We start from the raw sequence: 24,241 nt of genomic DNA, 5'->3' as shown, positions 1-24,241 counted from the left end.
CCGTTAAAGCCAATTGCCTGTTAAATTGAATAACTTTTTTTTTCTTGGCCTAAAAACAGTACAGTACAAAATTACTGTAAAGAAATATAAGGGTAGTGAGGCTAACCATTATTCTCAACCGCAATCGTCAAGCTTTAAAAGTTGATGCCAAGTGGTAAAATCGACTCGACTAATCAGTTCAACCCTCTACTGTAAAGTTAAATATAGCAAATGGTTCCTTTGCAAAACGTTTACGAGCTCTGTTTAAGACACGACTGCAAAAATTCTCTAATCCTGCCTGGGAGTCAGCATGTCAAAGTGCCAGACAATTAGGACAATTTAAGGGGTTGTACCTTCACTCATGGCTCCCTGTTCTGTATCTTAAATGGACCAGTCGCTGCTCTGAGCCACATGACCTGCTGCCAAGTGCCGGAAAAGTCCAATAACGTTTGGAATTCCCTCATCCGCTACACATGACTCCAATTATAGGCTCCAGATTTGCTTGGAACGGGATCTACTGATTGAAGCACCTTGTGTTGACGAACGAGCGTGTATGCGGTAGTAAGATCAAACCAACCAGGTATATGCATGCCCATGCACACACACATGCACACAAACAATGTTTAGTCCAAAGCGAGCCACACACATGTTCACAGAGAGACTCCATGCACTGTGCATGTGGGTGAAACCTGAGAGCACTGACCACTGCTGCGCCATCACTTTCCTGCAGGAAACAAGAGAGAGGAGTGAGAGGAAGAAAATGAAGAAGCAGCCAAGGAACACATCCCCTGCAAAAGGCCCATTCACACCACACAAGATGGAGTAAGGCTTATTTGAGCTGGCTCAATCCACTCCTTTATCATATTTGTTTGATTTGGTGGGGCAATAAAAAAGCCACATTTTCCCAAAGCGGCACAGTTTACTTCTCTTTGTCACTAAACAGTTTTGTATGTTAAATGCTGATCTGGTGCAGAATGGCGAGAGCTCTGCAAAGCGACAGAGTACAGTGGGGGTCCTCAGTTTATGGCGTCCCCCCCAACATAGGATATTTCAAGGTTACGAGCAGGATGCAATGAACAAGTGTGTGCAGCAAGGTAAAAATATGTCGTTCCAAGGCACAAGGCAGCATGCTCAGTTACCATTGTACTTACTACTTAGGTCTGCAGCTAACGATTATTTTGATAATCAATTATTCTGTCGATTAATCAATGAATCAAAAGAAAAAAAGTCTTTATTCAAAAACATGATATTATTTCAAGTCTGTAACATACCAGAAAATGGGCAAAAATGTTTTAAAAGCAAAAGCAAATCAAGGTTTCCTCCCCAGTGTTTTTGGCGGGCCACCAGGCTTTTCTTGTACAAATTATAATACTTGTGTACAAATTCAAGCTACATCGACATTACAGTAACGAAACACCGTCATAAACAGAGGACCCCCACCGCCTTAACACAGAGATCCTCCAAAGGCAGAATATTGCAACAACTGTTTGTCATTTCACACAGAGAACCCTGACTGCGGAATCAGACGATTCCAAAATACTTGTTGGACAGCGACATCTCCTTCAACACAAAAAGGGAGGAGAAGTGATTGGCGGATGTAAAACTTTACACCCCTATCACGCCTTCCCAGAATTCACCACTTAACAAGTCCCATTCCAGCTTTTATACTATCTCTGCCAAGGTAGAATATTGGGAAGGTGAATTGGTTTGCCCTTTCCGTTTCATTGCAGTTTATACCGAGCAGTGAATGGGCGGAAAAAGGCGGGTCAATCCTGTCTTGAAGCTGTGTAAAATTGGCTGCATTAGCATACCAATGAATTCTACAGAAGTGAACGTCTCTGGAGGGCACCTCTGACAGCCACGTCAATTCTTGTCAAATGGAACGGTCCAGCGTTTTATGTGCTATCCAAGTTTTGTCAGTCTCCCCTTTCTGTTGCAATGTGAGGTTAGCATTACCAAGGTTTTAAGATATCTGGTACGAGGATGTTCAAACGTGAAATATATTTCAGGGTGAGCAGTGGTGTTCAAAGAATCTTGGGATGAAGGACAGTGATGCCTCCTTGAAGCGAAGGCCATATTTGAAGGCACCTTCACATTGGGCCGCCTTAAAGTGTTAAGATCTTGGTAGAAGCAGCATCTAGTAAATGATGTTGTTGTGTTCATCCCAATTCATTTGGCTCGTAATGGTGTTGGCGCGTCACACTTTGCTGACAAGAAGCATATTGCCTGGTGGCTAATAGGAAAGTGCCAACATCCACAAAGAGCTGAGCACCATGCAGCAGAAAAGGGTCAATCTCTGTGGACCCAAGATTGGGAGGCCACTTGTCAAATTATGTTAAGAGCCACAGACTCTGTGATTGTGACGTGGAATGGAGAGATAACGAAACAGGAAACTACCTGAAGCTTGCACTGTTGGTGGACAACTTGGTTGTGTTGAGTGTTTGTATAAACTAAAAATTAGCCTAGCTTCTTCTATTTCTTCTTCTATTATTACATTTCCTCATTTTTATATTTTCTGGCAGTTTGGGTGTTGTATGGCCATGAGTCAGTTCTCTCACATTTAAAAATTGGGTTTGAGTTTATACTGCCTTAGTTGGGTGTGGATTAATCGATGAATCAACATCTAATTTGACTATCAAATAATTGATGAATCATTTAGATACTTTTTTAAAATGCAAAAATATCCAAATGCTCAGAATTTCAGCTTCCCAGTAGTAAATATTATCCGATTTCTGTAGTCCTCCATGCAAGCGGACTGATTATTTTTGTGCTTAATCAAAATAAAACATTTGTTTTTACTTTGGAAAACAATGGTCAACATTTGTGCCTATTTCCTGACATATTACGAACCAAACCAGTAACTATATCATATTTATTTGTTTGTGCATTTTCTAAACTGTCAATTTGAAATCCTGTTAAGGTTTTTAATAACAGGATGATTTTTCATTTTATTTTCTAAATCTGATTCATGGCTTAAAATAATTGTCAATTTCTGCCCAGTTTTGGCATTTTGACAACTTCTGACAATAGAATAAAAATAACTGTATCAAGTGAGCATAGGTTCGACTCCTCACATGCTATTGAACATAATAAAACACTGTGCAAAGAAGGAAAAGGAGAGAGGAGAAAGGAATGGAAATGCGACCCGTGGTAGAGAAGGAGGAGAAGCCACAGCCGAGGAAGAAAAGTACAGCGCTGCTCTGCGGCTCAGGCGCACCGAAAATAGCTGCCCAAGCACAGGGAGGAGGAGAAGGAAGCAGAGCAAAGAAGGCCGTTCATGTTATTATGAAAAGATAGAAGAATACAATTTCCAAATGGGCAACAGGCCACTTTGTCCACATGTGACTCAGCCCAGCTGGCCGGCAGAGACTTCACAAAGAGCTTCTTAGTAAATGCTAGCAGAAAAAAAAAAACCTTAACGCTCCTGGTTCAACAATTGAGCTGTTTGTGCTTGTGAAGATGGTGTCCAGTATGTGTAATTCACAAGTTACAATATGCACCGTTGCTAAAAGAAACATAAGGAGAGAGCAGTGAGGACGCACTACATGTATGACGGAGCGCGGCAGTCTAGAATTAAGCAGGCCTGTAATTAGAAGGAGCAACTTGGACAGCTCCGTGGCGAGTGACTCAAACAAACTCAACGTCCAAACAGTTCAACTTTATAAAAAAAAAAATAAAAATAAAAAAAAAAGATGGACGTCTCTGGTGTAATTTTCACCTCCCCATTGGTGCTGCCACGCAGTCTCCTTTTTTATGGCCTGGTGAAAGTGATATATGGCCCAGTCTGGATGGCTTTAGTTTATTGAGGGCTCTTCATCAGTTCTACAACAAGAAGTGCCGATGTATGAATGCAACCGAAAGAGCATCTGTGAGACATCTGGATACTGGACATTCTACGTACCTCTAGACTACCACTAGGTTTATTATTTTATAACTATTGTTTTGATATTGGAAACACTAAACAGCGGAACATTATATTTTGATAACCGATACAAGTAAGAGTATTGACAATATGAGTACTTGCCGATAACAAGTACGATATCTGTAGTAGTTTTGATATATAAAGTTTGGAGTGTGACTGTGAATGTTTATTCATTTTTGTGCCCTATTTGCTTTTTTTTTTTTTTTTTTTGCATATTCATGCTTTGTTCCACATTATCTATATGAGCCCTGTGATTATCTGACGACCAGTCCAGGGTGTCTCCGCCTCTTGCCCATAATCAGGTGAAATATCAATGCAAATTGCAGGGATGTGATTTGACCAAAGTGAAATTATCTGAAAATTTAGCCGGGGGTCTGGGGGCCGCTGGCACCCAGCTAGGTCCAGGGCAGTGCCAGGGACAAGGGGGGCCCGGAGCTCATGGGTTTTCCGTGTTTTTAAGTACTTTCAATGCACTCACATGACAAAGAAATAGACAAAACAACAGCATAAATTTTCAACGTATATTGAACTATCCCATATAAAATGGCAGTTTTAGTCAACTCAAAATCAGTCACATTCAAAAACATTGGACTGCCTTTGGTTTTAAAAACTATCACTGAGAATATCATCATATCTAACTAATGTGATTACTAAGTTAACATATAAATAATGTTGAAGAGTTCAAATTTCATGAACAAATAATTGTATCATGACCAAATGAAAAGTAACTCATATTAGAGCATACCACAAATGTCTTTGTTATAGCAGAAGATGTTATCTGTCGGAGTCATGTGCATACAAAAAAAAAAAAAAACAGATTTTTTTTTTTTTGGGGGGGGGAGATAAAAAAAAAGCGGAATTCCGCGAATTAGCGGAAAAATCACATCCCTGAAATTGCAATGCAATGCAATTCCACACAGGAAGGCCAAAGCCGAGCCCCGAAGGTACAGGTCGCTTGCACATCGCAAGGCATTCTAGGAATTTTTTCTAAGGGCCGCCACATTGGTTGGCCTCACACGGTACACTTGCGAGTCATGAGTCATGCACTGTACGTGATTCCTGCCTTGCTTCGATATTAGCTTTCGGCTAATGTCCGCTAGCTGGCTTGTACTATAGCTCGCTTGCTCATAAATCCAAAACATAAGCAGCTTGTAGTTTAATTGCATTGTAGTCCATATAAAACAATCTCTCATAGCACTAATTATTACAAACGAAATATGGCAAGACAGTGGCTATTTTACCGCAGTAGGGTGGCCCTGAATAAGTTATTTAGCATGATGTGTAGGCTGCTGGGAATCTGTTGTTTTGCCGTGAGTCATACACTGTACGCGGTTCCTGCCTTGCTTCACCCCCTTCTCTCTCATTTCACCAAGTTAAAATTTTTCCACTAAAAACAGGCTGGTAACGGCAATAAGAGCCTAAGATTAATCCATCCCGTTTCAGCAGTAAATATTTTGCATTTCTAGTCATGACTCATTACCCTTTATGACCAAGGAAGCAGCCTGATTCGAAAACAACAAATCTAGTCACTGGCCAAGGCTTTTGCACAATACACAAGTAAATACAGTGAACATCCTGTATGTCAGGTGGCGCAATGTTTTAAAGTAAAACGCAATATAATATAATCAGGCCTGCACGCATCACATTATTAACCCGCAAGATTTCTCTCAATGAAACTCTATTTCTTTCAAATTAAGCAACATTTGTGGTGTGACACGCACAATGGGGCTTTATTAAGTGGGTGTATTTGTTATGATGACAACAATCGTGTATTGTGACAGGCTGCCAATGTCATTCGCGTCACAATACAACATTAAACACAGGAAAGACCTGATCTTATAGCTTAAAGCAGAGGTGGGCATCGAGGGCCGGAGTCCTGCAAGTTTTGCATGTTGCCCTTCTCCAACACAGCTGGTAAATTATCATCTCATCAAGCAAGCTCTGCATAAGCCTGATAACGATCCTGTTGATTGGAATCAGCTTGTGTTGGAAGTGAGAAACCTTCAAAACCTGCAAGACTCTGGCTTTCGAGGACCAAGATTGCCCACCTTGGCTTACAGGGTAAACATATGCCAAGTGCACATGAGGAGCGGGTGAAAGTTCCCATCAACATTTAAATTTAATTTGTTCAACATTGCATCTTCCTTATTGTGAAAACTAAGTGCTCAGATAATGTCCCTTGACTAATTTTTAACTTTCAAAAAATGAAAGAGTTTTTAGATAATGTATTTCATGTGAGCACAGAAATTCTGTGTACAGTTGGACCTCCACTGACATTTCTTAGTTGTTAGTGATCAGTGTTATCACTAATAACAGACTGACTATAAACTCCATAGACTTACCATCCACAGCTTGTCGCAGCATCTGCAGCTTCCTCTGCCGCTCCTTGATGCGGTCATATGCTCCGGGCAGACCTGAGCCAACCGACAGAGTAGAGAGGTGATGGGTGTTACGGCTTTTTAGCCCACCAAATTCAAAGTAGCGAGAGTCCCTCTCTCTGGATGTGCTGAATGGCGCTTTGATCCTGCCGATAGTTTGTGTGCTTAATGCGTTGCTGCCTCTGCGCGCGTCCTCCAAAGCTCCAAAACGAAGAGCCTCAGGGTCGATGCAGGCCAAGTCCACGGAAGAGGCCCAGGACTTCCTGGTCTGGGATGCCCTCAGGTCTGTGCTGTGGAACGCTAAAGACCGGCGGTCAAGTTCCACGGGTCGGCCTTTTTGCTGGGGGTGAAGGGGGTGCAGGTAGGGGTAAGAGTGCTGGTTCTGGTGCTGGAGTGAGATGAGCATGGGGCACATTTCGCCCGGACATTCCGAGTTGGGGTGATAGTCACAGTGAGGATACTGGAGGGCAGCCCTTTCGTCCCCCCTCATAATTTCTTGCACCGACAGGGATCCCATGGAGCGACTGAGACCCCGGTTGAGAGAGCTTTGCTCCTGAGTCCTGGCCCGGTAGCGCTCCAGCACCCTGGGGGCTGCACTCCTTCCTAGAAAGACATCAAAAGAAAAGTTATAAGAAAACTTAAAATACTCACAATCACGTATTCATTACAGATATTACGGTGGATGAAAAGGGTTAGGGAGGAACCGCCACAGTTAAATGCACTGAAAGCTTGCTTTATTTGCGGTAAAAATCGAGTTGCAAAAAAGATTAAACGGTCATCAATGAGAGATTTGAGCTAAGTGAGCATTCCAAGGATTAACTCCTCAAACATTTTTCTTTGGACAGTTTTGTATTTTTCGTGTGACTAGAGGTGGGCATTCCATCTGTACTGATGGACTGTCCGTCAGTTCGTCACTGCCATACACACATTTTCCTAACGAATAACGAGAAACTAACATCAGTCAGTGTAATTGTTAAAAACTAGGTCAAGTACCGGCGGACCTCTAAGTCCGTCACTGATGGACATCCATTTTGTTGATGAATGACGGACAGTCCGTCAGTACTGATGGAATGTCACCTTTGTCTGGTGGTCGTAAAATGGTGACGAAGTGATGACGGAAGTGTGGTTAAAATAAAATGACCGAATGACAATTACAGTATGGTTCGACTTAAAATAATAATAATAATAATAGATTTTATTTGTAACACACTTTACATTTATAAAATAAATCTAAAAGTGCACAGTACAGGCAACAATAAAAGCAAAAGAAGCACACAGTAAATTAAAAACAGTCAAATAAAAATTAGAGTAAAACAAAATCAAGACTAAAAATCTAAACTCAAAATAGACGAATAGCAGACGAATGACAGACTAACAACATTTTGTAAATTGCCCACTTCTGCCAATGATGGCCAAAAGCAAGAATGTAAGCGAACTTCTTCAATATTGCGCTTCTCCCTCTACATTACATGTCCAAGAATTATTTTCAAAAGGAAATCAGTTTTATTAAATTTTAGTTTTACTGTAAGAGTTGTCTTCATGTCCATGCACATCTATGTTGTTGAGATGGATAACAGATGGCGATTTGTAGAAGTTGTGTTATAAAGTGTGGTCTTTCCAAGAACAAGAAAGCTCAAAAAGGCTCCAAGGTAGAATCAAATTAATTGTTAAGGTGAATCAACAACATCGTAAACAGCAATTTATATAAAGAAAAGTTGTTGCCAGAGAAGAAAGACAGTAAAGAACTAAAAGAGACTTTTTTTTCCCCCTGAGGCAGCCTGCTGTTCATTCACAGAAACAAACCTCGGACACAAACAGCAGAGCGGCAGTCAGTGGCTTTGGGGCTCTTCGAAATATGCATCTCTAATCAATGCCATGCCACACTTACATAATCGGGATGGCGGCCATGTTTGCACGCTCCCTCTCCCTTTTCCGTGGGTCTGGAAACATGTTCTCAGAAAACCACCGGGAGGATTTGGTCATACTTTCCGAAATCGAAGCCTGATTCTGGACGTTCCTCGACAACTTGCACTCGGTTCACGTGGAAAATGAGCAGGCAACTGGCAAAAGCCCAATGTAACATTTTTATTCATTCCAATGAAGCATCTGTTTAAAATTACATAATGACACCCAATACAACTAACCTTTTTAGATTGTACCAACATCAGTTAAAGTGATTTGTCAATATATTTGGGCTATTAATGAAAGGCTAATAGAGCTTCTGAGCAAACACAGCTCTTTCATTTTTTCCTAATCTGTGTTCACGTTACCTGAAGGCAAGCCTTTCCCCCTCAGCCTTTCCCGAATTTCTTTACTCCGCTCGGGAAGAGACTCTCTGTCAGTCAGCAAACCATCCAGCTGAGGCAGAGAAAGAGAATACAAATATGATGTTCATCTTTGAATGCTTACTTACAAAAAGGATACAGTGATGATTTTCCACAATGTACCCATTAGACAACATATGGAATTTTGAAGAAGAGAACTAGAAATGTGTGGTTTTACAACCATTTAGCTAAATGCTATTATTTGTAAACTACTGAACAAATTTTTCTCCCACCTAGTTTTATAAAAAGTAACCCTAAACTAACCAGTGGAAAGCAACATGTTTAGCACCACTATACAAAAGTGAATATTTTTTTTTGTTTTGTTTTTTTATGTGGTGCATTAAAAAAACTAATGGGGGGGGGGGGGGGTGAGACATAGACAGGGGATCGCAGCACTACTCTATACTGCGGTCTGCCCCAAAGGATGGCACCCCCCACCCCCAAGGTGTGTGGTGCATTAAAATTGGAGGGGAGTTGTAGAGCAAAGACGGTGTCTCCAGCCTACCTCCACGCCCCCAAAGTGTGTTATGTGCCCTATATGTCTATAAACAAAGTGTATTGTGCAAAACTAGTGCAGTGAGTTAAGAGGAGACGACAAGAAGGGCAAGGGGCAGCGACAAAAGTGAATCATACTGCTGCGACTGATATGCCAACATTGAAAAGTGGGACAATGTGGGACCCTTTAAAATGAAAACGAACATAAAACGCATACCTCATAGTAATATTTTGCTGATATAAGCTTCTGAACATACGGGCAAGTTCAAATTGGATATTATTTAATATACAGTAGATTATTTTTTACCAATCTTTCTGAAATATACTTGCAACGACCATTTTTATATTAACTATGTGTGGCTTTAACAAAAAAAAATATTGAGATGATTACCTAAAATTCAGTATACAGGAAGTTACACAGCCTCTTTGTAGGTGATAACATGAACCATATGATTGTGGCTGCCTTGGCAAATAACACACCTGAGAAAGGCTACCAAGCACCAAGCGGACCAGCTTTCTGACATACGAAAACGGAGGGTCACAAGTGGAGTTTCGAATGTGTTCGCTGCAGATGTCCAGCACCGTACGCAGCGACATTCGGCTCATTGTGACATCATCACACATGTTGAGGAGCAGGCTGTTTAGGTGTTCCCCCAACTTCATGGGCTACACGGAGACACAAAGTCAAGACGAAATAGTTACAAAATAAGCAGAGGAGGAAGCGATGCGTATCAAGCAGCCGTGATTCACCTGGTTTTGGGGTATCTCGTAGTCTGCTCCCCAGTAGAGGGTCATCCCCAAAGAGTACATGTGCATCTGGATAGATAGAATTAGAACAAGAACAATGGACAACAAAGACAAACATGAGGAATGTACAGGTCCAATACAAAACTCAGTTAGCTCAAGTCATAAAATATAAATAAAGCTGTAAGATGTTAAATTCTTGCTATTTTGGAAGGAGAGGATCCATAAAACAGAAATGGAGGACATTTTTTTCCCCACTTTCTTTCTCCTGTTACTCAGCGCTGGGAAGAAAATTGACTTCCCCTCAATGTTAGTCTTGGTGGAAGAAAGAATAACTTTGCGATGGCCAAGAAATGCAACATAACTTTCCAAGGCCGGGGCACACATTTAAAGCACACGTTCTAAAAATGTTGACATTTCATAAAAACAGCAAAGTGAAAGGTGAATTGAGAGGAAAACTAGGATCTTCAGCCCACAGTGAGTGATAATGAGGTTGGGGCGATTAGATTTTTACGCCTCCAGGGTCGAGCAGAGACGGGACCAGTGGTGGAAAACTGACGCAGCAAAAAAGTGTGTTGAGGTCTGCGGGACTGTGCCAGACGGGAATGCAGTTATACAAGCTTTCACCTCCTCTACAGGAGGCAAATGCTCTAATAGAGGGGGTGTGGTTTAGGGAAAAACAAAACAAAACATTGCAGTCAACTCTTGCGAATGCACAAAGATCTGTCAAGAGCTTAAATTCAATGCTTTATCGGACAAGGAAAAACATATTTGTAAACTGTGTGTTCAAAATAACACACCTTGAAGTAAGACTGTGCTGTTGGCAGTCTCTTCTAAAAGACACATTATTGTTGAACTTCCCAGGCTGATAGTGTGGCCTTTTAAGAGTGGAAATGTATCCCTTGTGTTATGCGTCATTAAACGTGAAAGTGCTTTTTGGCAATTTCACCAAAGAAGCAACATTTAAAAAAAAAAGTAAAAAACGTATGGGGTTTAGAGACTTTTGAAATACAATATGTCTACGGTGGCACATGCCAAATAGTCATTCAAAGTGTTTGTTGGGGCTTCTGACATGGCCGCTGAAATACTAAACACCAATTGACAATGTTTTTGTACCTTCTCGATGTCAGAGACAGACGCCAGGATGCTCCCCTCCAGGACTTCGGGGGCTGTGAAGGCTCTCAGGTCCTGCTGAGTGACATACTCGTCTGTGAAGGAGATGTTGCCTGAGGGCATGAGCAGCAGAGACCACGGGGAGATGATGAAGCCCATCGCTGAGGGGTCTGAGGAGGGGGGGAAACAGACAATTGACCCATGGGAGATAAGATCAGGAAGCCAAACACATCCAATTAGGTAAATTCCAAGCTATTTTAACACACCCGGTGTGATGAGCTAAATCACTGCAACAAAGCTCAGAGATCTAGTCACATTTTATCTAAACATTTGTGCCTGGATGAGACTGCTGAGGAAATTCAAGACGGTGGAAGTAAACAAACAAGCTGCGAGAAAATAACTGTTGCAGCGCAGAGGAAAGGCCTTTGGGAGAAATGTACTTTTTCCGACCAAGCCGCAGCCAGCCCCACGGTTAGAGTGTGCTTTAAAAATATACAAAGGAATGTTTGAGCAGCGCTGCAAAATTCTTTTCTTCCAAGTGATACGAAAACCCAGGAGAGCCACAGAAAGAAAGAAAAAAAAAAGCACACGGATAAACTTGAAACATTTTCTTTCCAAAAGCTGGAATTTGCTATGTAAATAGAAGTTTCCTGTTTAAAACTACGGCGAACATTTGGGGGGGATACTCCTGCTCGTCCTAAAACAATGCAATCTGTCATTGTGATAAGAGGTTCTGTCTCATACTAAATGTTTCATGCAGACAATGCCACAGAAAGCAAGCAAAGAAACAACAAAAACAAAAATGCAAAAAAAAAAAAAAATTGAAGTACACAAAAGTAAAGTATCAGAAATGGTAAAATAAAGTCAAACGGTGTCACACATACACAGATTGCTAATCGAGTCAAATTTGAGCATGCCACACATTCACACTAATGGACAACTTAGAGTCTTAAATGGACCTAACAAGCATGTTTCAGGGATGTGCGAGGAAGTGAGAGTACTAAGAGAAAACCCACACAAGAACAGGAGCATACAAAATCCACATGGAAAAAACGGAATCCTGCTAACCACTATATCACCGTTCTGCCAACACTGGAATAATATTATATAATTGATCTCAGTGGGGTATTTTTGTGTGGAAAGTGGACCAAGCCAGAGGTCAACTACCGTCATGCAACCGATTATGGTCGACTAGAACAAGAAAAATCCTTCTTGTATCAACATTGCAACTAACTACAGTGCTGAGGTTTACTTACAAGGAGACAGAAATAGCACCCATTGTTCGACTAGTCTATTCACAATATCTGAAACGTGAATGAAGCAAACGTCACATCAAAGAACACACAGCTGAGTCATGCTGATGCAGTAACGGAAACCAACCTGGAATTACGGTAACTAATTCCACCCTACTAGGTAATTAAGAGAGATTAGAATATAGTATGTAATTTTATTCCATAATAGGTACGATGCAGATTGAGTTATTATGACCCTATATAACATGTACTTGTTCATAACTGACTGGTGAAGAGCTATTACAAGACCATCCAAGCAAACATACATGTACTTGTACGCTTGAGCGCGCATCAGTTTCTGTTGACGAAGTAGCAGTAAAACTGAACAATCAACACATTGTGAAAAACACACTCAGCAGCCACAATATTTGGTAGACAATCTAGTGGCGTCAATATACAGTACTATGTGGTGCATCTGCCTTTACAAAGGGAAATACCGACCCTTTAATGAGCCCTGCAACAAAATTAGATTTCAAAGTGTCAGCTTTTACAGGCAGTGTAAACCATCTTACTACTATTGACTGTTGCCGTCAGAATGCCAGTAAACTTGGCCTTGATCACTTGTTGTTAATGTTAAGTGGTTCATCGCTTTTGAACTAAAAACAGTGGGTGAACTATTTTTACATGGGTCTGACAGTTGAGAATGTTAAACGTAAAAAAACAATAACAAAAAAACATTCTTCAGTCTTATGCATCACACTTTCCATTATTTCCAATAAGGAGAGTTCAACCGTGATTTATTAATGTTAATTCCTATAATTTAAAAACAAAGTTTACAAACCTTTTATACTATTGGAATGTTTCAAACACGCACAACTGCCTCATAGTTCTATGTGAGGGTTCAAAAGTGGGGGTCCAGTCTTCATCATGGAGTTTTCATATTCTCCACACGTGAATGTCTGGACTCTCTCCCACTACTCTGGTTTCCTCCCACATTCCAAAAACATGTTTCTAAGGTTAACTGAAAACTGTAAATTGTGAATGACAGTGGGAATGTCTTTATTTTTATTTTTGTCTATATCAGTCCAGGTTGTATCCCGCCTCTCACGCAAAGACAACTGGGTTGGGCTCAAGCTCACCTGCGACCATATCTCAATAATGAGGCTAAGTGTAATAGAAAATGGATGGATGGATACAAGTGAGTTAAAAAAAAAAAGTTTGCACTTAAGGCCATTAAGAATGTTCCAAAGGTAATAAAATGAACATTGTGTGTACAATCAATAAATGTTTTATGATGGTCACAGTTTCACCCAAGGACCAATTTGTTTATTATTTCCAAAATAAACAAAAAAGATCCCCACTTTTATTAATGTTAATGCATTCATCCATCCATTTTTTAAACCACTTATTCCTCACAAGGGTCACGGGGGCGCTGGAGCCTATCCCAGCTGTCTTCAGGCAGTAGGCGGCGTACACCCTGAACCGGTTGCCAGCCAATCGCAAGGCACACATAGACGAACAACCACACACACTCACAATCACACCTACAGTAGGGACAATTTGGAGTGTTCAATTGGCCTACCATGCATGTCTTTGGAACGTGGGAGGACCGGAGTACGCGGAAGAAACCCACACAGGCACAGGGAGAACATGCAAACTCCACACAGGAAGGCCGAAGCCTGGACTCGATCCCACATCCTCTGCATTGGGAGGCGGACGTGCTAACCAGTTAGCCACTGTGCCGCCTCATTACGTTAAATTGATATCAATTCCCAGAGAATGTTTGAAACATCAACTTTTCTTTTTAAACAATTCAACATTTCAGTTATTAATATAAAAATACAAAAGGATTTCAAATTGTATCATCAAAGGTCAGTGTGATCCTTTGAACAACCACAACTTTATCACGGAAAAAATGTAAAATGTAAGAGCGGTGCTCTTGACATAAAAACACCATCATGGCATAAAACAGGCCTCGCTGATAAATTGAGCAAAAACTCCATACTCAGATACTCAGCGAAAAGCAGCCAGCTGAGACTGTTCATCTGGAGTGAATGTCAAGCTGGTTAAGGCAGACATAGATGAAACTAAATCTTTTGCAAACTCATCAAAACGAGGGCTACTGTGCCAACATAAGCAGGTGCAGTAGCCTGTACGAGACGACTGGGCAGCACCACCTCACGTTTTTCTCCAACTTTTTTTTAACAACAATATAAAGAAGAGAAATGAGAAAAAACCCTGTGGTGCCCGTTGACATCCTGCACCGTCTGACTGAAAACTTCTCTTCAGTCAATGTTTTTCTTCCAGTCCTGTCAAGCACAAACATTTTTCTGACAGTTCATTTTAGTTTATTTGCCCTATTAAATTTATGACTACATTTTATGACAACAATGTGTTAAATGATTGTTCTTATACAGGTGAATCTTAAATAAATAAGAATATAGTGAAGAACTGCATTATATGGAATGCTGCACATTAGAATTGTATTATGCAGCAACTTGAATTAATTCCCTTGTTCAAAAATGTTTTGACATGACAATAAGTTGGAGATAAGTTTTCATTGTAATGTAATTACAAACTTTAAGAAGTAAATAAGTAGGACTAACAGGCTCTCCATTGAGAGGTTTTCACTTTTAGCTTATTCTTGGCTATCTGTAATTATCTCGACGAGCATGCGGTGGTATAGTGACAAGTGCAAACAAAGCAAGTAGAGAACTGCGAAAACTGGAAAATATGACTCAAGCGAGATAAGAAAATGAAGCCAAAAACTGTGTGGTCGGCAGTTTTATAGACACAGAGAACTTAAACAGTGAGGTTAAAGTGGTGGCACTGACTCAATGCAAATGTGAGTGCAACGATTAAGATATGCAATAAATACGTCTTGAATTTCCATTTTCATACCTTTGTGAAAGAGCTCCTGAAGACTTTCAGCGCTCTGGCTCAGCACCGCCCAGACTTCCTCCTCCTGGAGCGGACCTCCTCTGACCTCCAAGGCTTCTGCCAGCGAGACGTGCATCTTCCCTGTACAAGTAGAGAAGGAGAGAATGGTGATCGTAGGATCAAAGAGCTACATTCTTTTACTTCAGTTTTGTAGTATAATATGGCAGGAAGGAAGGAATCGTTATTGTGCCAGTGGCAGTCATAATAAAAGCCCTGGAAATAGAATGACCACAAAGCAGATGTTTGATCATTAAATGATGATTAGATTTATTTATTTATTTTTACAGACACCTCGTAAGTCACAGTGAACCACAATCGCTCATAGCGTCATACCAGAAACCGTAAATACTGCAAAACTTAAAAATCATAAGGCACTCCAGACAATCTCATAAGACATCAGCAAGCCTTGTGAGGCCTTATTAAATCTGAGATTGCAGAAAATCTTCCAAGGCCTCTGCAAATCTAACTAGACTTCAGAAAATCTTTTCAGACCTCAGGAAGTATCACGATAGAGATAGACAGATATGTTTTTTTCTAGGGCCGATACCAATACTGATTATTAGAAGTCAAGAAGGCTGATAACCAATATTTGGAGCCGATACTCATTTGCACTGAAAGGGAAAATAGTGAGATTGAGAAAAAAACAAACTCCAATTCTTCATTTTGTTACAATGTCTTGAAGAGTATTTTTTTGAATAACTTTTCAGACTTAAAAAAAACCCATCTTAGACAACAGACATCTTTGTTTTAATTTTTTTTTTTTTTTTTACAAAATGTTAAGGGAGCTTCCAGTGAGCATATTTAAAAAGGTTAAATACAATTTTAAACAATAGCTATAGCACCCTATTATTTTCTACAATAAAACGTTTTCCAAAATGTCATAGCTGATGTTAAATTTTCCCTTATCTTAGTTTTTTATTTCAAACAAAAACAGAAGGTGCAGGGAGTTTCCAGGGTCAGCATCATCTTTTAGTTTCCTTAAGTGAACAGTTTAAAATTGATCATCAGCCGTCAAATTTTGCCATCAAGAAAAAAAAATCTCAGAAGAGTACGGCAATCTTCACAAGACTTCTGCAAATCTTACAAGATTTAAGAAAATCTCAGGTAACTACATCAAGCTCACAAGACGTCAGTAGAACTTGTAAAATTTCAACAAATCATGTAAGACTTCAGAAAATCATGCAAAACTTAAATCTTGGGATGGTTCATCAAAATCCAAAATAGCTCAGCAATTCTAACAAAATTTTAACAAACTTAACAAGACTTAACTCTCACAAAACAAAAAATCTCTAGTGACTTCAGCAAGTCTTACAAGACTCCAGGAAATGTACAGAAATCTCACAAAACTTAAAAACAATTCTGCAAAACTTCATAAAATCTCAGGAAACTTCAGCAACTCTAACAAGACTCAGAAGCACATCTTGCAAACCTTCAACAAATCTCAGCGGACGTACGCAAAACTTGAAACACTTGCTGATGCTAAAGAAGCAAAATGCACTGACAACAGTAGAACAACAAATGCAGCTCGTTGACGTTGACATGTGGAGAAAGAACATTTCCTGCCAGGCAGCTTGGAACAAAATAACTGATAAGGATAATCATCGGGAAGTAGATGTCTTGTGAAGTGACTCACTTCTCAAAAACTGGCTATGATCTCTATGACCGTTAGTCACTAAAGCTACCACTCTAAATTGGTATTGTTTTAGTGGTGCGGTTAACTTGCTTTACGCTCATATTGTACTTCAGGCTCGTGGAATGTGAGAAAGTTACGTACTTAAACATTCCCTGTACACTTAATAAAAGTTGCAAATTAAATCTTCTGCAGAAGAAATCAGTGAAACTTTCATTTCAGCACTTGGTGGTGGAGTCATGGAAAGCGGAGGGCCGTTACCAATCCGTCTAAGTGCAAGTCACAACAAGCGTTGAGTCCTATCATAAGATCTTAGAGCATATCAAAGAAATGTCCTCAGGGATGTGGGGAGGTTTGGGCTTTTCGTTAAATTTTACGACATTTGAGACGTTAAAATTCGTTATGGGTTTTAGTGTATGCCAGCGACTGAGATTGATTTCTAGAAACTTAATATTATAGACTCCACTGCCTAAGTTTGCTTTTAAATGAGGCAAAACGGGTCTTTTGCAATACTGCTGTATGTAGTAGGCAACGACTAAGATGAATTGAGCATTTTATACTGTATTTCCAAATCAATCCACTGAAATGATCTTGTATGCCCCTTTTGGTAGTGTTTTCTAAGAGCATCCAAATGCATCTTAATGTCTCACTCTCACTAAAGCACTGCACATTTTTTTTTATTTAGACCTCTCCTTTAAATGAACCAGCTAACCACTTTTTTTTCCTTCTTCTTGAAAATAGAAACGTACCTGACCACGAGCAAGTTTTAAGAGTAACGCGCCCACACTTGCACAGATGGGCACAACGTGGGCAGGCAAATAACAACCGGGTCTGTGAAAAAAACAGCACTGACACTCCCAATTTTAAGCTTCCTCGACACTTCATTTTAAAACATTAGTGGTTTTCTGAACATTTTCCTGTAACTGAACAGAGGTCACGAGTTTATTTGAAACATTTTGTATTTTATAGCAGCACATTAGGTATCACAAAGAGCCAAGTGGGTGTCTCCTTTATCAATTTTAATGAGCATTTTTTTTCAGTGTCAAGATTGAAAAGATGTTTTATCACTAGAAGGTTGTCTGTTCTTTTATCCACTTGTATATGGGAGCGGATGAGAAACTTCAGCAGATGCACTTTGGAATACATTGTGGATGTGTACAAGTTTTTCTTCTTTAAAAAAAAAATCTTTAATGTTTTTTTCCCTAGAAGTTCTCAGAATCATTTGGCTTATCCATTTCTTCACAAAACTGGAAGAGTAAGCAGTAAAGAAAATAAGGAATTGTAGGATATATTGGTGCTAAATTTGACGGTGCCGTTCATGAACAACATGACTAACCATGTTTTGAATAACGCATATTTAATGGCCAGTTAACCAGTGGTTAAAATAACGGAGAACTGAACAACCGGGCCCCCTGTGTGTGAAACCTTTTTTACTAGGCTTACTATCTTACCTACCATAAGACTAGTTCAGCGCCAACTTTTGTGAGGGTAAAGAAAACGTAGCATTAACATGGCGGTAATGCCGACCCAACGCTATTTAGGGCGGCTGTTTCCAAAGCCCCCTTCAATCATGAGCGGGGCCGTGGTCCAATGAGAGTGGATTGCGGCCCGAGTGAGGATAAAAACATTCCACTGTGTTGAAACAACAAGGGCCGCGAAACAATCAGTCTTCACAGCAGCGCTTGCCATTCTCACGGCTAATGAGTGAGATGGCGAGGAACCCGCTTGCCTCTCGCTCTTCTCGCTTGCGCAAGAGAATGGATAACCTGCATTCCTGCATAAACATGGCAGGCCTATTACAGGCGCACTCATTAACTCTTTTCTCCCAAAAAAGATTCTGAGAAAGGAGGCTGTTTCACAGATATCCCGACCTCTAATCAGTCCGTTGACCCACTTTAGGGAATCCTGCTATGCTCAAAATCTTCCCATGATGCACTCAACTTTTTTTGCAGCCAACTTTCTCTGTCTATATTATATTCTTATCAACAAAATACTGCTTGTATACAGGGATGACCACTTAAACGCAATAGAGAACATTTATTTTTGCTTTTCAAATTCTGAAGCAGGTGGGCGAAGCGCTTCTTGTTTCCATGCTATTTGTCATAATAAGCAGAATACAACAACCCAGAGTGGTGGCCTAGCATGAATGGAGCTCAATTTCCCATAGCTGATGTCAAGTTGTACCCTGCTAGACAAAAAAGCACCAGGGGTGTCCTCAGTTACAATGGTCCCGACATATGACTTTTTAGGTAACTAACCACAATGAACTAGTTTGCATAGTGGCGTAAGATGGTCATTTATGGCCAAGAAGTGTTTTTCATAAAAAATATTTACACAGCGGTAGCCAAGGTAAATGATAGACCAGAGGTCACCAACCTTTTTGAAACTGAGAGCTACTTCTTGTGTACTGATCATTGCGAAGGGCTACCAGTTAGATACGTTCTTCTGAAACAGTATATTTGCTCGAATATTTAGCTTAGTGAGCGCCTGGAAATTAACACAGTGTAGTGCACTCCCTTTTACCTCAACTGAACTGAACTGACAATTAATCCACAATCGGGTTCTAAGTTTCTTCAGACATTTTTTTTTTCAAGTAAAGAGGAAAATCTCTTACCTTGCTGACATTTTCAAATTTGACAAAGGCTGGAGTGACAGCCTAAATTGTCAGCAAGGGAAGATATTTTTCATTTCACTTAAAAAACTAATTGATCGATGCGCAATCCCAGCTATAAACCCAAACGTTGAGTTCCGATGCTATTGTTTAAACAAAAATTAATTTGCTTTAATCACACTTTAACACGGAACTAAGAACATTTGGAGGACCATTAAGTTTTCAAACAGCAGGAACTGGAGTCATTAAACAGGGCCAAAAAGGGACTTTACATGTGGGGTAGTACTTTTGAGAGGTTTGGAACCTTTGGGGTGCGGTCTCTGCAGCATTGATATCGGATTAGAATCGAGTAGATCCAGGAACAACTACAGGTATTTCCAAGAACTGATACAACAAGACAGCCATAACAGTTAAAAGGCAGGAATGCACTTTTCAAAAACTGGTGATTTTTCAGCCTCCCAAATTCACATTATTATCACATTGTTTATTTAATACAGTCTCAAGGTAAATAGTATACCCTTTAGTCTGCTGTTTTCAGATGCTTGGCCATAGTCACAAGGACTTAAAAGAAACTAATCCTGGAAACGTGATAGCGCCTTTTACCCCATACTTAGCATGAAGCTTTTCCTTTCCTCCCGCCTTCCTGCCTGCAACAGTTTCAACACACAGATGGATCTGAAAACAATCTGTTTTGCTCTTTGTAACTTATACCAAAAAAACTGTTATTTTTTCTGTTGTTCATTCTTCTAACTTTGCCAGAAAGCAACACCACCAGAACACAATTCTTAATACATCAGACTGGAAAGGAAATGTGTTCATATCCTCCAAATGTCAGAAGTGTGGTCTTGGCTGGCAAAGACATTTGCTGAGGTGAAACTCTTCCTGAAGGTGACCCGCGCCAGGAAAACAAGAGCAAACTCAGAGTGAACCGCTTTTCCGAGAGCGATGTTGGAACGATGCGTGGCGGGACCTCGGATGCAGAACACGCACTGACGACTGAGGCTTCCAAAAGATGACGCAAGGACTGTTTTCATAACACAAACATATGAGGGGAATTCAAGAATGGCCACACTAGTGAATAAACAACCCTTTATACACTCCACTTTCTGTTGCTAAGAGTATTCACAGCTGTGACTTGTGAGGTCAGGGCTCTTGTGAAGAAAACAGTAGCGGGAATTTAAGAAAAAAAAGAAAGAAGTGGTGACTCAGATTAAAAAAAAAAAAAAAGAAAGCCCACAAGCTGGTTCACATTCATTACAGCCTACCTGCTTGTACATGCTGTTTCATTAGGCTGGATTGACACAGCATGGTTCAAGTGACAGTTATAAGTTTTTTTGCTCTCAAGTAGCGAAACTGAGATAATGGCAATGTAAAGAATGTTAGGGGAAAAAAATGTGGACAAGGATATCTTCAGATCTGCATCAGGTCTCTTTCAAATGTGAATGAAAATCTAGTATCGGTTATCTGCCAATGCAAATGCAGCATAATGACACAGATCGGACATACTCTGTCAAGATGAGCTTGATAAACTTACCTGGCTAGCAGAAATATTGCTAATTCTGCATCGGTATTCAACCCTTTCAGGCTGTGGCCCCTCCACCTCTGAAAGGCAGCTTCTATGTATACACTTGTTTTGTCTCGAAATCTGCACAATTCCCTCTTTTCAAATTTTGTTGCTAACTGGAGGTCAATATATGCTACGATAATTTCAGCAAAGTTCTTGAAACCCAAGGTAACAAGCTAGGGTAAGGCTGGGAGTGTGTCCCTGCCAGTGCACGGCACTCTTGTTTATCCTTTGGTTTCCTTAAAATCTAATTAGAAGTACAAGATGGGGCCACAGAGTGCAGATTTTTGTTTTTGTTTTTCTAATATACAACTATCAAGTTAATGCCGACAGTTTTAACAAATGTGATATCCTGCGTAGAGTTTGAATTTTCTCCCTGTGGTTGCTTGGGTTTTCTCAGGGTGGTTCAACTTCCTCCCACACGCCAATAAACATTCATGTTCGGTTCATCAAGGACTCAAAATTGAATGGTTGTCCAATTTAAACGTGCCTTTACTGTCCTACGATTGGCTGACAACTCAAGGTCAGCTGGGATAGGCTCCAGCTCACCTGTAACCCTAATGAGGAAGAGTGATGGATGGTTACTTTTTTATACAATTAACACAAAATGCCGGTGATATTGTATCGCTATTACTTCACTAATGTTGTGGTCTTATTTGAGATGAGAACATCTAAGCTAGGGAAGTCAGGATTTCTTTTTTCCAAGTCCTACATATCCGGAACTTTCGATTTTTGGAGTTGACCCCAAGCACTTCCTTTTTGCTAATCACAAGGTTGGCATAATGTGCACCCCTTCCCCCCACCAACCCCCTAATCCAACTTTCACCATCTGAGCACTCAAGACAGGAACGTCCATCAATTGCATCCCTCAGCCTGGATGACAACTATTCCAAACACTCGTGAACTCTGACCTGGGCAATTGTGCCAATTGAATGGCAATGAATTGTTGAATGCTAATGAAGGGGGAAGGGAATATGGAAACGACGTTCTTCTTAAAAAAACAAAAAAACAGTCTGTCACTCTGTCATTGTTGGAATTTCTCTTTAAATTCTTACTTTTTTCCCCACCAATGAACAAAGTTGCAAATCGACAAGCGACGTGCCCCACTCCTTGTAAAAAAACCAAACATAACTTACTGATTAATTGACCAAAAACACCTTGCTGTCATGCTTCAACTGTACTAAAAAATATTTACAATTAAGTTCAAAAGAGACCCTCGCAGTAGAGGCACTTATCCTCCCATTAGCACGAGAGCAGCTAGCAAGACGCTTCAGCCGAGAGAGAGAGAGAGAGAGAGAAAAAAAAGTTCCGAGGACGCGTTCCGTGAAAAGTAGTTGAAAATTAAACTTACCAAAGAACAGAAGCGCTACAAAGGAGACACACGGGGGGCTAAAATTGTTTCTCCGGTGGGGCTACAAGTGCGCAGACGAACGAGACGAGACGCCATCCCATCCACGAAGCAACATCTTGGGGAGGGAGAAGAGCAGGCAGGCAGGCGACAGGTTGCTTTCCTCGGTTAGCTAGATAGGTATATCCCGCTCAAAGTTGAGCTCCCGGTCCCTCAATTTCAACTCCTCGGAAACGAAGTTTCAACAAGTCGTGTGTTTTGTTGTGGAACCACCGCGCGTCACTTACCAGTTACCATATCTGCTGGGGGAAGCGAGCGGACTAAACTAACCCCTCCCTTTGCCCAGCTCGCGTGGGCTGACCAGGAGTAACCAGACACCTCTGCCACGAGCTTCCATTGGCCCTCCCGGTTCGTTTAAGCGTTTCCATGGCGACACACATACACCGTGGAGGTAAGGAACTTTAAACGCCACAATGTCACAAATTTCACATTTTTACAATTATGTTGTAATTTTTATTGTATTTTTTTACATTAAGCAAATGCCGTTTTTTTTTATTCCTCTTTCAAAGGAGCTCAGCGAGGCAATCAGGAAACAATTGAACGCCGAATACTTCCTTCCTCGCTTATGACACACTGCCACCGCACGCGGAATGTTGTGCCTTGTCGCCATCTAGAGATCGGTAGACCTAATTACACCCGGTCATTATTACAGTTTTTTTTTTGTTTTTTTGTTTGGCACATTTCTTGAAACTGAGATGACATTTTCAAAATACCATGGACAAATCCCTCAACTACCTTACAATTGGTCTCAACTGAATGGCATTTCTCATTGCGTTCATCAAATTGCCAATGTCTTAGAACATGTCTCAATTGTCTCAGTGGATCTGTGCTAATGGTTGTGTACATTTAGACTACAGTTAGCACAATCTGCCCACATTTAGCACATTTTCCAAATGAATAGATCTTGCTGATGTAGCTGGATTAGTTGTTTTTCAGTCTAATGGCTATCCTCTCCAAAACGTGTCAGCAGGATTTCAGTGTGTAAGTCATAATATGCAAAATCAGTTGTTCAATTGTCAAAATTAGTCCAGCATATCACAGGGGATCCGTGTAGAGGATAGTTGAGACATTCACGCCGTTTTTTCCTCACTGTATTGCAAGGGAAAAATATCCACTGCGATGTAGATGAAAATCTTTGGCCAAACAGAGAGCACCATATGGATGGCCAAGAGAATGAGGATGATGGCCGAGAGGGGGAAGGCTAGTAAACTTTGAATACAGTACTGCTCTTGTAAAATACTAAGCCCCATAATTCAATGAACTAGTAGTCCTGTGGTCTGAGTTATGTATTGTGCTTGTGTGTTTGAAATGGGTCGGGGGCCAACAATTTTACATGTTCAATACAATTTTCAACCAAAATTCTTCATTTGTGGGGACATCATCTCCCGGGTTATGACTCCTTGGCTTGAATTGTGACATGAAATGGAATGTAGCCAATCAAGAAGCAACTTAACTGAGCAACAAGGAAGTGGGCAAAAGTAAAAACTTGTCCAACCCGAAACACAAAGCCTAATAGACAAAAGAAATGGTGGACCGGCTCGTGGAGCTGTGCAAAGTCCCAAGTGCGCTCATTTAATTAACATCTTAATTGTGGTGCAAACTTGAAGCAGATTTTATACACTTCTTTGAAAAATATAAATCAACGTGACACACGAGTTAGTTAATGTAATTGAAAACTGGATTATCTCTTTGCGCACCTGAGGCCCAGATGTCCACCTGCTCTTTGGATTTCCCCCCACTGTACGGTACTAGGATAAATCTGTGTTTATTTCTTACCTTTACTTGGCAACATACTAACTATGTATTTGTTGTAACTTGTAAGTGATGTTAATCTGTGGCAATGATGCCTAACAGTAATGTCTCATATTAGGATTTTGGAAAATGTGGTCAATTTTCACATG

At 40.5% G+C, this 24,241-nt stretch overlaps 1 protein-coding gene across 7 annotated transcripts in view; it reads right to left on the bottom strand.

Moving 5' to 3' along the window:
* The window catches only part of ptpn13 (protein tyrosine phosphatase non-receptor type 13), a 47,368-nt gene extending 24,759 nt beyond the window's left edge, over positions 1 to 22,609 (bottom strand). For 6 of the 7 annotated variants that reach the window (XM_077585947.1, XM_077585948.1, XM_077585944.1 and 3 more), the window contains exons 1-6: positions 15,089 to 15,208; positions 10,959 to 11,125; positions 9,849 to 9,914; positions 9,579 to 9,764; positions 8,550 to 8,637; positions 6,244 to 6,882 (exon numbers count right to left, since the gene is read on the bottom strand). In XM_077585947.1, coding sequence (XP_077442073.1) covers positions 6,244 to 6,882; positions 8,550 to 8,637; positions 9,579 to 9,764; positions 9,849 to 9,914; positions 10,959 to 11,125; positions 15,089 to 15,203 — 1,261 coding nt within the window. In that variant the 5' untranslated portion in view covers positions 15,204 to 15,208. Of the gene's footprint in view, positions 1 to 6,243; positions 6,883 to 8,549; positions 8,638 to 9,578; positions 9,765 to 9,848; positions 9,915 to 10,958; positions 11,126 to 15,088; positions 15,209 to 22,283 lie in introns of those variants that run through there. The other variant, XM_077585946.1, reaches the window with a different exon arrangement.
* Between the last annotated feature and the right edge of the window lie 1,632 nt (positions 22,610 to 24,241).

This window comes from Vanacampus margaritifer, chromosome 14 (assembly GCF_051991255.1).
Source record: "Vanacampus margaritifer isolate UIUO_Vmar chromosome 14, RoL_Vmar_1.0, whole genome shotgun sequence".
Lineage (NCBI taxonomy): Eukaryota > Metazoa > Chordata > Actinopteri > Syngnathiformes > Syngnathidae > Vanacampus > Vanacampus margaritifer.
Note: the sequence above shows the minus strand (reverse complement) of the source record. Positions and strands in the feature narration are given on the sequence as shown.